At 39.0% G+C, this 13,453-nt stretch overlaps 1 protein-coding gene across 3 annotated transcripts; it reads left to right on the top strand.

Annotated features, from left to right (window-relative positions):
- The first annotated feature begins 898 nt into the window (after positions 1–898).
- Positions 899–12,076, top strand: LOC113505782 (double-strand-break repair protein rad21 homolog). 3 transcript variants are annotated; one of them, XM_026888598.1, is made up of 20 exons: positions 899–978; positions 1,255–1,557; positions 1,835–1,950; positions 2,330–2,513; positions 3,035–3,203; positions 3,523–3,635; positions 3,775–3,899; positions 4,197–4,278; positions 4,588–4,717; positions 5,176–5,396; positions 5,671–5,784; positions 6,002–6,092; positions 7,208–7,297; positions 8,237–8,344; positions 8,474–8,572; positions 9,219–9,521; positions 9,808–10,016; positions 10,225–10,317; positions 10,487–10,651; positions 10,830–12,076. In XM_026888598.1, the coding sequence occupies exons 2-20, from the start codon at positions 1,300–1,302 to the stop codon at positions 10,953–10,955; spliced, it is 2,796 nt and encodes a 931-aa protein (XP_026744399.1). In that variant the 5' UTR covers positions 899–978; positions 1,255–1,299; the 3' UTR covers positions 10,956–12,076. The 3 variants fall into 3 exon arrangements, with proteins under 3 accessions (XP_026744399.1, XP_026744398.1, XP_026744400.1); XM_026888597.1 differs by having other exon boundaries at positions 919–1,010; XM_026888599.1 differs by lacking the exon at positions 7,208–7,297 and having other exon boundaries at positions 919–1,010.
- The last annotated feature ends 1,377 nt before the right edge of the window (positions 12,077–13,453 follow it).

Raw genomic sequence — 13,453 nt, 5'->3', positions numbered from 1 at the left:
AAATGCTAAATTAAAACTGTCGTCCGCGCGGCTCCTATGAAGTAGTTAAAAGTGCACCAGTCGTTTACTTCTATTTTTCTTTCTTTCCTATCCTTCAAAGCTTGCCTGGAAGATAATCATTATGGGCCATAAGGCCGGTACTGTACTCTTACACTACATATTACTAATTTCACTGAAGGCATTCTGTTAAAATAAAGTATTCTATTCTTCAATTTGGACAACATTGATCATACAGCTTCTGTAAACTTAAATGGCACGAATGTTAGCGTAGCGTCAATACACCATTCAAATATTATCAGCAATTTCAACATCTTATTAAATCAACGGGATTGAGAGATCTTAGGGACAAAGTATAAATATACTAGGGTTACGACTTTTACTAATTAAAAATCGCTTAAAAACTGAATTACAATCAATAATGATTTCTAGATATTTATAATTATATATGTTAATAACATGGGTAAACATAAAACACGGATCAAAACGAAAATAAATGTACTACTTATGCCCCTCATGTTTTGTCTGTGGCAAGTCGTATTAGTAAAGTGTGTATAATATAGGTAGAATAAATATGTTAACGGTAAAAGGTAGTGGATAATTAATTGAAATATTCGCAAGCATTTAATAAAATAATGTGCTTTAACATTTTATGTAAGCAAACGCATGCGATCGTTCTAAAATAACACTTTTTTTATATACATACCCAGTTTTACTGTACCGTTAAATGTAATTTTGTTAATATTTTTCTCGTTTTATTTTCGGTAGAAAAAAAATGCCAAATCACATTAAAATTATGCATAAGTATGTGCATAACATTCATCTTCGATAATCTGGTCATTAGTTACGTTATTCTTCTTATTATTTTTTATTACTATTTTACAAGCAACCATGTTCCTAAACGAAAACAACGGTTCGTTCGTATGTTACGCCGCCATCTTGAAAGCGTAATTGTTGTCATGTTTACGTTGTGTGTGAAAGGTGAAATTTGTAATATTTGATACAAAATTCTGGTAAAACTTAATAAATTTATCAATTATCATTTGTTAAGTGCGTCCTTAATACGCAAAATATTAAATTATGCGGTTAAATAATGGTGGCGACTCAAAACCGTGTTCTCCAAGATTAGGCGCCAAATTGCTCATAGTCGTTACCAATTATCGTAATAAACATCCTTTGGGGCCGCTTTGTGATCATGTGTATGTTTGACCAGCAAGAAACATTGTTCTGGATACTTCATGTGTCATTTTATTTCAGAACAAGGTTGATGTGATATCAAGCCGGAAGCAGTAAGCTACCACTATGTTTTACGCACATTTCGTGCTGGCCAAGAAGGGCCCCTTGGCCAAAATTTGGCTGGCGGCTCACTGGGACAAGAAGCTCACAAAGGCCCATGTATTTGAGACCAACATTGAGAAGTCGGTCGATGGTATCCTCAAGCCAAAAGTGAAGATGGCTTTGCGTACATCCGGCCATCTGTTGCTGGGTGTCGTAAGGATTTACTCCAGGAAGGCCAAGTACTTGCTGCAGGATTGTAATGAGGCCTTTGTCAAAATTAAGGTTTGTTTTTGTAACATGTTTGTGTAACGCTGTACAAATGTTGTCAATGCTTGTTAGGCATAAAGATAAAGATGCATAAAAATTATGTATGAGAATGTTATAAACCTAATAATGTAGATGATTATTAGCTACTAAAACATTTTGATTGATTAATTGTATAAACTGTTTGCATATGTAAACAATAGAATACATTGCACACAACATATTTTAACAGTCATACAAATTTCTTATGAAATAATATTTGAGAATAAATACACCACACTCAATGCTATTACAGATGGCCTTCAGGCCCGGCATGGTTGATTTGCCTGAGGAACATAGAGAGGCAGCTATGAATGCTATCACACTGCCTGAAGTCTTTCACGACTTTGATACAGCTATGCCCGAGTTAAAGTAAGTCTACTATATGTTTCTATCAACTTTCTTTGGTATCTGAGATGATATAATGATGAAGGCATAAGGCCTTGAATACATCAACAATAATTTTAAGGTTTTATCAATATGTGAAATCGGTTTTAAAAAATCCTAGTCATTTATGAAATACCATGTAATTTTTTTTGAAATTCATAATTCTATTGGTTTTCTATATCTCTTAATAATATATTATGATTATCCAGCTAAACTGATAATTTTCAGAAACATTTTTATAAAAGCCAAAAAAGTAAAATCTTGAAGAAAGTTTGTCCCCATTTTATTTTGCAGGTTTCATAGTAATTTTGTCTTATCATCTAAGTTTCAAAGGATAAAAACTAACAAATTTTCTTGATTACAGTGAGGTTGACATTGAGGCACAGTTTTCACTGAACCAGTCAAGAGCTGAAGAGATCACAATGCGTGAAGACTATGGCTCCTTGAACTTAGTCACACATGATGATGGCTTTGGTGATATGGGGTTCGACACAGATAACCCTGACATCATGCGAGAGGCTATTGGCTCTGAAGGTGGATTGGAACAGGTATTGTGAGATAGTCTAAGTTATTTCTAAGTAGGTCAGCAAATAGGGAATTTGCCAAAGAAACTGTTAAGTCTATCAAAGAATTTACCATAAAATATTGGATAGAAGTATGTATGCAATATTTTTTCAAAGTATGTGTGACTGACTAAACAGCTGTATATTATCCGATCTAGTCAAATTTGCCATTATCAAAAAATCTATTGGGTAGAAACTGTTATACGTTAATTAAAAGACAAATATGAACTTATATTTGTCTTTTAATTAGAAACTTACTTGTCACTTCGGTATATGGTTATGTATAACTTCTATGTTTTAGCTTTCCTTAGAATAGAATATATGTTTATTGTTAAAACTGGAGTATTAAGAAGCTAATTTATTAGTAATAAGAGCATTTGCATAAATTATTTTAGTTGTCTCTAAATATTGATATTCTAACTAAAGTGATGATCTATGTAGAAATATGTAGCTACTGAGAAGGTGGCAACATGGAGTGTGTGTGTAACGTGTTGTGTTGTGCGCAGAGCAACCTGCTGTTCGCGGACGGGTCGTCGCTGGAGCTGGCGGGCAAGGCGGGCGGCGCGCTGGGCCCCGCGCCCGCGCTGCAGGGCCCCGCGCGGCGCATGGAGCCCGCGCCCGCGCACATGGACGACGGCTTCGGCGGGACCATCGGGGACGTGCCCGACTTCGGACGTCAGTACACCTCACTCATAGCACTGTTCAGCTAACTCATTAAGTTTTGTCTTTTGTTGCGATTCATTTTGACTCCTGATGTCAATAGAGACAAAAATAATTTTAATATGGCCACTTATACAAGTAAATATAGTGGAAGTTGGCATTTATTTGAGTTGTAGTCCCCTTTCGAACAAGATCCCAATTGCCGTAACTAAGACATCAAAAAATCTTACTCCTTACTACCTTTTGGTGTGTAATAATAATAGGCTTCAGATATAGTTCAATACATATTTATTTAAATGTTACTCCGCATCTAAAACTTGTTTGTCTACTGCAGATGCTGGTGGTCTGTTTGAGGGTGACTTGTTCGGTGAAGTGACCGGCAGCAGCAGCTCAGCCGCGGCGGCCTCGGGCATGCCTGGAACTTCAGCTCAGCCACAGTCACTACAGGTAACATAGCAATAGAGATAAGTGACTTTCTTGAAAACTCCACACTTAATTCAGTAGCTTTATAATGAGAGAATTCCAAGCATTTTGCTATGAGTTAGATATTCTCAATAAGTAAACACATATGTATTTTGTCCTCTAGGCGGAGATAGACGCGGCGGGTGTGAGCGGCGGCGAGACGGGCGGGGACGTGGCCGCGGCCGACGCGCCCGACTCCGACGACGACATGGGCGACCACTACGATGCAGGGAACTCGCCGCAACACAGGTCTGTTGCTCATAACATACACTACACTAAAACATTACATCTCGAATGGCCCTGGTAATATCACTGTAGTAATACTGTCATAATTCCGAAGGTCTATTTCTTTTTGCGGATTTTTTTAGTCCTTAATCAGTTTTGTTCGATTATGACTAAGAGCACTTTGGAATTCATGAATTCCAAAGTGCTCTTAGTAGTAGTTCTCTTAGTTTTATCAATCATAAAGAGTAACAACTTCTGTTTATGCTGGTACTTTGTATGTATGTAAATATATTATTATAATGATGTGTGTTTGGCCGTCAGCTGGGGTGGGTCCCCGGTTCCGGACAGTGTTCCGCCGCCGCCTGCGCCTGCGCCGCCATCACCGCTGCCGCATGTTCCTATGGTAACCTATGATTCCACTATTATAAAATAGCAGAGTTGTTCAGGTCACCACGCCAAAGTCATTGTGCGTGACGTGTCGCGGGTTCGATCCCCACGCGGGACAAGCTTTGTATGATCCATGAATTCGCGTCCTGAGTCTGGGAATCTTTGTGCTTGTGAAACTTGCCGCGATTCATGGATTAAATTCTTTAGTACAGGAATCGCTTATATTTTTTTGTATGTAAAACTGCATTCCGTCAGAATATATGGATTATTATAAAGAAAAGCAATAATGTATAAAAAAGTAAGCTTAGCGGTTATGTGTCGCCAGGAGGTGGACCCTCCCGCCCAGCAGTCCCCGGCGCGCGAACAGGCCGCGCCCGCCGCCGACAACACCACGCTGCTGCACAACGACGAGGAGAGCTTCGCGCTCGCGCCTGTCGACGCTACGGTACTCAAAGGTAAAGGGACTTACTCGCGACAGGTGTACGACGACTGACAAAATACGCTAAAAGTTTACAGAGATGTATCTCCTCATATGAAAACAAGCCGGTGGACCATGTGTGGTCTTATATGGATTTCTTTTTTTTAAGAGAAAAAAAATGTCTCAAAGCTGTTACCGAATGGCGATTTTAGTTTGTTATTTAAAATTCAGATTATTGCCTTAAAACATTTCCATTCACTGATTTTATGTTTTCACTGAGTTTAGTCAAAATACTGTTTTAGTTCTTAATTATGTAACTGATTATTTAGCAAGGTTCCCTTATTTTTAAGTGACTTCAAAAAAGGAGGTTCTTTATATATTTACGGATAATAAAATAAGATGGTTGTTAAATTCTATTTTAGATTTAACAAATTTTTATTTTTACTTAATTTTACTAAATCTCTAAATATTGACATTTACTTGCATGCATAACAGGTATCACAAAAGCAAAACGCAAGCGTAAGCTGATTGTCGACGAAGTGAAGAATATATCCGGTGAGGAGATGAAGAATCAGCTCAGCAATACCTCTGATATTGTAACCACGTTGGACCTCGCTCCGCCTACCAGACGCCTCATGCACTGGAAGGAGACCGGTGGAGTCGAGAAACTGTTCACCTTGCCTGCTAGGCCGATACCTTCGAGAGTCCTGTTTAAGGTGAGTTTGAAACTATTATCATCCCTTAAATGTCCAGATGAAATAATATATAAAGTACAGAAAAATAAAAGTTTTGAATTCAAGCGCCGAAGGAACCATACTTGAAGAAATTTCTATGATGGAAGAGAACACACAGTGTTTGACTTCCATAGTGGGATTTTTGATGCTATAGATTAGAAGTTTGATTGAGCACTAAATCCCTTACCAAGTTAGCTAGTTAAGTAAATGAATAAAGACAATGTGAAATAAATAATATTGAATGCGTTTCTTTCAGAAATACCAGCGTAACATGACGCTGCGCAGCGAGGCGGAGGAGGGCGAGGCGGCGCGCTCCCCGGACCCCGCCGAGCCCGCGCGCAGGCTGCCCCGGAAGCGCAGGCATGACGAGGTACGCAAGCGGATATACTTATATCTTCATACGCCTCAGTTTTCAAAGCTAAGGGACGCCAACAGCTGCCTAAATCTCAGTTAGACTAAAATAGGTCTTTCCTTCTTTTTTTCCTTTTACCTTATACAATATGTGTTAAAAAAATAAGGGGAAAGTAATATGATTTATCTGTCTACTTCATGGTTGCATGAATAAACCATATTGTACTTAATTTCAGAGTATGTTGCCTCCCGAAACACCAGCGCCTTCTCATACAGCAGACTTGGAACCTCCCACACCAGTGCCTCAGGAGTACGAGCCTTCTGTCGGTATGTATACAGCCATGACAAACCCACGCTTCACCTCACCGGGATATGGTTTACACCGCCAAACACAAACAGCATGAATCTACCATACCTTGAACTGACTACCAAAGCAATTAAAAAACTAAATCTCATGTAATTTTGTAATGTCTAGTATTATAAGTTCACGTCTGCTTATCATAACCATTGCAAAGTTAATTTTTAAACAATTGACCCATGAATAATATAAATCATTCTCAAAAGTCAAAGATTTAACTGAATGCTCATTAAAAAAACTATCACACTAACTATTTCATACAAATTTAATGAATATTGCTTACCAAATACCAAGATGTACTTTCGTTACTGCCACACGCATATTTACTTTTGTGTAATGATGTCATCACTTGGTATAAGAGTAGCAAGCAGTATTCAGTGAGTTTGCAAAGCTACCTAACCGCACTTGTAACAAGTCTGGCTCGCATGGTGTCCGGGTAGAGGCGGAGGCCGCGCCGCCTGCCCGCTCGCCGCCGCGCGACCTGCCCGACGCCGACCCGCCGCACACGCCAGGTACCTACACTCACGCTTCGTGGGGAAGCGACACTCACCTACACAATAAAATGAGACTCATTTCTAAAATATCAGGGTTATGGAATACTGAGCAAGATTTTGCTCTTAGATGTCACACTGTCTTCATTATGGTCAAGTGAAGCGTATAGACGACAGTTTACACCATCACATAGGTGATAATTGTCGTTCTAGCATACATCTGACATAACATTAATAACATTTTACACGAGTCTCATTTTTATTGATAAAATCATATTCATCAATTCAATGTATCATTGATCAGGTGGAGGTTTTAATCTGTCAAAATGTACCTATGTTATAATGTTATTATTACCTATTACAATAAATTAGTCTGACAATATTTTATAAGATATACAAATATCTTTTATTACAATCAGGATTACAAACAAATTATTATTATTCTTATTAAAATCTCAATGAGGTTATTACAAAACAGACATTTTAATTTCTCTTTTATATGACATAATTTTCTTATAATTATTTTATGCATGAACAAAGTGAATACAAGTAATGAGTTCCTGTGAGCCCTAACTCCTGTGTGGTCCCCGCAGGCCTGGCGCCGGGCGCGGGCGGCGGGCTGACGCCGGGCGCGCTGTCGGCGCTGCTGCAGGCCGGCCTCACGCCCGCCGGGCTCGCGCATGGTACTCACACACACTTATAGCATATCATTGTACTGACACAACCAACATCATCAGCCTAGCCTTTTCCCACTATTAGGTTCGGCTTCCAGTCTAACCGGATTTCAGCTTAGTACCAGTTTTAAAAGGAGCGACTGCCTATCTGACCTCCTCAACCCAGTTACCTGGGCAACACAATACCCCCTAGTTAGACTGGTTTATAGACTTTCAAGCTTCGGAATACCGGTCAAAGATGTATGAATAGGGACACGAAAAAAGTATCGATACTTTATAGTATCGAGTAGGTTTCCATTTGATACCGATACTTTTGTACTCGATACTTTGTTTTCGATACTTTTACTTAGCAAGTACTTTTGACAAGTAGAGTAGCTGGAAGTACAATTACTAAAACCCGTAACCGCCTATCGCCAAAAAGGCTCGACAAACTTCTTTTCTTGAGCGATTGTACAGAGGAGGAATGGGATTTATAATATTTTAGACTAAAAAATTGTGGCTTTACTTACAGATAGTTTTTATTTATCTTATATTTATGTACCATTTGCTATTTTTTCATTTTAATGAAGGCACGGTACAGACGATACTTACTAACTAACATTGACAAACTAACGTATGGCGTAGGAAGGCCCTGCCTGAGCAAAGAACTCGATACTTTGAGGTATCGATACTTTTGTGTCGATTCTTTTACGAGTACGATACTTTTTTATCGATACTACTCATGAGTACAGTATCGATACTTTCTATTCGATACCGTGTCACTATGTATGAATAACATCGTCCGAAACACGCAGGAACTCGTCATGACAAAGATGGTCACCCATCTATGGACCAACCGCCTCAAGCGTAGCTTAACCTGCGATCGATTCACTAATGCAGTTACAGCTTAGCCACGAGCTCCACTCACACACAACCAACATAAAAACGTCAATATAATACTTGTTTTAGGAGGCCTGGCACATGGCGGCATGACGCCGGCAGGTCTGCAACACGGCGACAGCCAACAGGTCGACTTCTCCTCCGGCGGCCTCACACCCGCCGGCCTACACCACGGTGGTGAGTTCCATAACTGTGGTATAGTAAATAACCATAATTGTTAACCGCTTACTTCAATGACTTGTGATTTTTTGCTTCTCAGCTTAAATATGCCTTCATTTTAAATGAAATTTATTGTATGTTTTACAGGAATGACTCCAGGTTTACTAGAGAGTGGTATGACACCGGGTGGTCTCGTCCACGGAGGCCTTACCCCTGCCGGCTTACATCACGGCGGAATGACGCCAGGTCTGTACTAATTTATACTGGGTTGATACGACGGCGGGGCTAATCTTTCAACTGACAATACAAGGTACTATTTTCAAGCTCTGTACCAAAAATCAATAAAATTGGAGCAGTAATTTAGTCGCAAATGATTTTTTCAGTTTTTGCAACGTTTGAACACGATGTATCTTTCCTAACAGCTGATTATGTTTACACACATAGGTAATTTATCTTACAACAATAAATCTGCGTATAATTTACGATGCGTTGTTGCCGCTCTGACGCAAGTCACAAGACGGCCGGCCGCGGCCGCCTTTATCTACGAGATAGCGAATCATACGCGCGACGTTGCCGCTTTGTTCCCTAACTATCCAAGGTCAACTAACTATCAGCTACAAAGGGTGGTTGCGTTTCACTCTGATTTGTTACCTATTTAGTTTGTTTGAAAACAAAAAAATTCATTTTTGTTGCTTTTAATTTTTAACCCGTGTCGAATTAATACCAAACACGAATGGTATACGTGGTGTAATTGAACGCCCATCCGTCATATGAACCCTGTATACTTTTTACTATATTTTTTTATATAACAATCAGTATTTCGCATGTGTATCTGTAGCAATTGATATACTAGCCCTTAGCACTCACATAATATACGATCTTTCGTGCACAGGAGGTCTCGATCATGGCGGTATGACGCCAGCAGGTCTCCAACATGGTGGCATGACGCCAGCGGGTCTTCAACACAGCGGCATGACACCAGGAGGACTCCAACATGGCGGCATGACTCCTGCAGGACTACAGCACGGTGGTATGACCCCGGCGGGACTACAACATGGAGGAATGACCCCAGGCGGACTTCAACACGGAGGACTAACGCCCGCGGGATTACACCACGGCGGTATGACTCCAGCGGGATTACAACACGGAGGAATGACCCCAGCGGGACTACAGCATGGCGGCATGACGCCTGGTGGTAAGGCACTATTCTGTATCTACAAAAAAAACCTTATTTTGTTTTGGTTAATCGGGGAATCCTCTTAGACATCAAACACCTCGGGGGAGGAAGCGGGTAGTGTCAGACTCTTACTGACTAAACCTAAACCGCTGTACAGCGTCTCCGCATGTTGTAGGAGCGCGGCAATTCATAGCATTTCACATGCAACGACTGTGGAGATATTAAAAAAAAGGCTGCCTAATCTGTCTTTGCGAATCAATAATTTTAAAGAATTGGAAAACTAAAGTTTAATTTGTTGTGCAAGGCGTGCAACACGGCGCGCTGCTGCAGCATGGCATGGAGCAGCTGCCCATGATGCCGCAGCTGGGCGCGGACCACGTGTCGCTGCTGACGCCGGCTGACCGCGGCAGCCACTTGCCGCTGCTGGCGCCCGCTGAGCGCGGCGGCCACCTGCCGCACTCGCTGCCCATGGAGCCGCTGCTGCACGGGCTCGACGACCACGCAGACTATCAGGTAGGCGCCAACAATAATACAAACATTACTAGCTACTGATCATCATCTCTTATTAACATTACAAATACTCTAATAGTAAATGTTATCCATTCCATTTACTTATTCATGTAAATATATTAATGTAAGTTTTATAACACACCATGAGGTTCAGTAACGAACTTATTAAAACTGTGCTTGTGTAAATAAAAAACATTCCTTTATTTTTCAGAATGCCATGCAAATGACAAACTTAGGATACGACGATCAACATGGGCATCACAGTCCGCAGCACGACTACGATTTACCGTTGACGCCAGAAAACGTAAGATTTATTTCACATGATACCTGAAAGAACACTTTCAAATCTATGTTCAAATCAGATTTCATATCTTTGAAGACCTCGGAATGCCTTTTTTTAAGTAAAAGCTTACATCGTCTCAGGCGACACTATGAACTTCGTCGTGTTTCTTATATAGTATTTGTTGTTGAAGGCGGAAGAGGGTGAACGTGAAGCGGGCGAAACGGACGAGCAGTTCGAAGAGCGCGTGCTAAACCGTCGTGCCGCACAGCTGTTCGCGGTCATGAAGCCCAAACTATCGGCCGGACTCCAGCTTTCCTTCACAGATCTTGCACCCAGACACAATAACAGAAAACAGGTATGATTAATTTACTTTAGTTATTGCCATTGGAATATTTGATAACTATTTATTATGAATTCTTTTTAATTCATTACCTGAAAGAACTTAAGATCAAATTAGTTTTTGTTTTGGCTATATTTTCTTGTGAGTGAAGGGCAAAACCTTATAAATGTGAGATATTTCTATTTTGTTACAGGTGGCACAAAAATTCTACAGTTTACTTGTACTCAAAAAACATCAAGTGTTAAAATTAGAACAGCATGAAACATATGGACCTATAACCATATGCAAGGGTAACCAGTTTGAAACTGAAGCGATTTAATACATTACTAATATATTATTTATAATAGAATGTAATATAAAGAAAATATCAAGACTAGTTCATAAAAAAAGATTTTTATGGAGAAGAGACGAAGGTTTAGTTGTAAAGTTATGGACTTCACGGGGAATCGCGTTGAGCCAAAAATATTGTGTAAGTTGATCTTGTAATTCGAATTCATGAAAGCATTTTATTTTTTAAATATTGGACCAAATAATATTACGAGTGTTGATCTCACAAAAAATCTAATTGCAATGCGTATTGATAATATGAAACAGTAGTTGTTATCATGAATTTGATTTACTTGTGATGAGCAGTTTGTGTTTGGATAATTATGTTTGATAGACATGTGTAGGAAAATGCCTTATTTTGTTTTGCTGTAGGCTAAGTAAAATTATTGTAAAGATGTTTTACAAATATTGTTTAAATAGTCAATCATAGAAGAAATAGTACCTATTTCCTGTATTGTTAACCCTTGATTCCCAAATCGTGTATGCATGTTTACTGATGCTGCTATATTGTGTTATTGCCTTATACATTTATTTAAAATTGTACCTCTCAAGGAAGTGTAGACATTAAATTTGTTTATTATTAACTAGTAGCTTGTTGTCCTGATGTTGGGATTAAGAGATTTTAGTGAATGTGTGTTTATTGACAAATGTATGTAATATTTTAGTAGCAGAAGAGTGACTGAGAGAGGAAATATGTAGGAAAACTAAGCAAGTGATAACTTCAACACCAAATGATGTGTTATGACTAACTTTAACTCTTCCCCTGTTTTAGCTTAAATTTGGTTTTTACATTTCTTTGAGATCTCTATAATACTGTGTTATTGTAAACGCAAGGTGAATACAAACCAAAGAATTGCTTTGGATTCATTTTGGCACTCCCTACATTACAAAAGAAAATTGTAAAATCTCTAGAACCTAATGCATTATAAATGCCTGAAACCTTTTAGTGACTATCATGTATTATTATTTGGACATTACTTCTATAACTTTAAGCGTCTACCTCCGCTATACTAGAAACTTGTCAATTTTGATTTTCCCCTTTAAGTTCGGAGGTATTCACTTAGATATTTTTAATAAAAACAAACATATTTGCAATAAATTTGTTGATATAAAGTTTTCGTACTTATTTCTAAATGAACAGTCGGCAACAAAGTCTGTTTACACAGATTTGAAAAACAAATACGCTTGACGCTTAAAGCATAATTTAACAGTGCTAAAAACGCCCATCGGCATTTTATAATATCCATTTGAGGTGCTGAGGACGTCCATCGGTGTTATAGACGAAAACCACCCCGCACCTGAAGTCTAAAGTTAATTTTCTGCCGCAATGAATAGGTTAAACTTATTAAACACCAGTTCATATTTTTATCCCAAGAAAAATATACTTTTAAAAGTCTGATTGCATCAGCCAACTTCTATTTAGGACGGTAAAACAAACCCGTGAAATCAATACAAGATCCAGACGGAGATACCTAAATATCAGGCTATCTATACTCTGCAGCATTGCGGCAAACGCTCTTCTCCTGCCTAGAATCGATAGAGGCAGGAAGTTTTGTAGCAGTGTTGCATAACAGGCATAAGTGATGTCATCATTATTCTGTCTATGTAGCCAATGAATTACGTAAAAAACGCAAGTAGGGTCTAGTGGAGTTGGATTCTAGTACGCTGCTAGCTGGTAGATTAATAAATAAATAACAAAATTTACAATAAGTAATTGCTCCAGTCGGTAAACGAAAAGTTAACGGGTCGCCCTAACTGTTAACTAATATATAAAATTCTCGTGTCACGGTGTTCGTAATTGAACTCCTTTGAAACGGCTCTACCATTTGTCATGATGTGTGCGTATTGTGTAGGTCTGAAATCTTATTTCTCATACCCCCATTCCTTTTTTCCAACTAGAACTCATTTTTATGGCAAAACAACGTTTGCTGGGACAGTTAGTTACATAAAATATTTTCCGCTACCTAGTTAGCGCTAGCCCTCGCTCCTTCACTGAAATTTCTATTTTTTTGATAGAAATCAAAACTAGGTACATGATTACTTTTTTATCTACAGATTGGATAGATTTATGCCTAGACAACATTCCTTTCCATAAGGAAGGATTACTCAATTCTGATCATTTTCATCTTCTCACATTTAGATAGTTCCTCTCACTCCAGCCAGTTGAGGTGAATAAACTTACGATGAAGAACATAATATCTAGGCACGTCTCGATATCTATAGGTAGATGCCTAAATGCGCGGGCTGATATTGCGCAGGGCATACGTACGTGAACCTACATAGTTGAGCCAATGAAAACGTTGGGGTACCCCTATCGATTTGTTGAAACCAACACGTTTGCCAAGTTGCATAACATTTCCGTACTGTTTTAGGAAGTGTGGGAGTTGAACTTTTCTCACGAATGCTATTCCGATCAATACTGTGAACGTACCTAGGTAGTAGGTACCTAATAAATGAATTAATTCATTTAAATCTCATTTCATTCATGAT

Source organism: Trichoplusia ni, chromosome 27 (assembly GCF_003590095.1).
Source record: "Trichoplusia ni isolate ovarian cell line Hi5 chromosome 27, tn1, whole genome shotgun sequence".
NCBI classification, from domain to species: domain Eukaryota; kingdom Metazoa; phylum Arthropoda; class Insecta; order Lepidoptera; family Noctuidae; genus Trichoplusia; species Trichoplusia ni.
The sequence above is the reverse complement of the archived record's forward strand: the minus strand, read 5'-3'. Positions and strand labels throughout refer to the sequence as shown.

What these genes read in the sequence shown, in the direction of transcription:
- LOC113505782 (XM_026888598.1), top strand. Translation starts at nt 1,300, where the DNA reads ATGTTTTACGCACATTTCGTGCTGGCCAAGAAGGGCCCCTTGGCCAAA. An exon ending in CGACGCTACGGTACTCAAAG is followed by an intron (nt 4,718 to 5,175) that starts GTAAAGGGACTT and finishes CATGCATAACAG; the next exon opens with GTATCACAAAAGCAAAACGC. An exon ending in GACACAATAACAGAAAACAG is followed by an intron (nt 10,652 to 10,829) that starts GTATGATTAATT and finishes ATTTTGTTACAG; the next exon opens with GTGGCACAAAAATTCTACAG.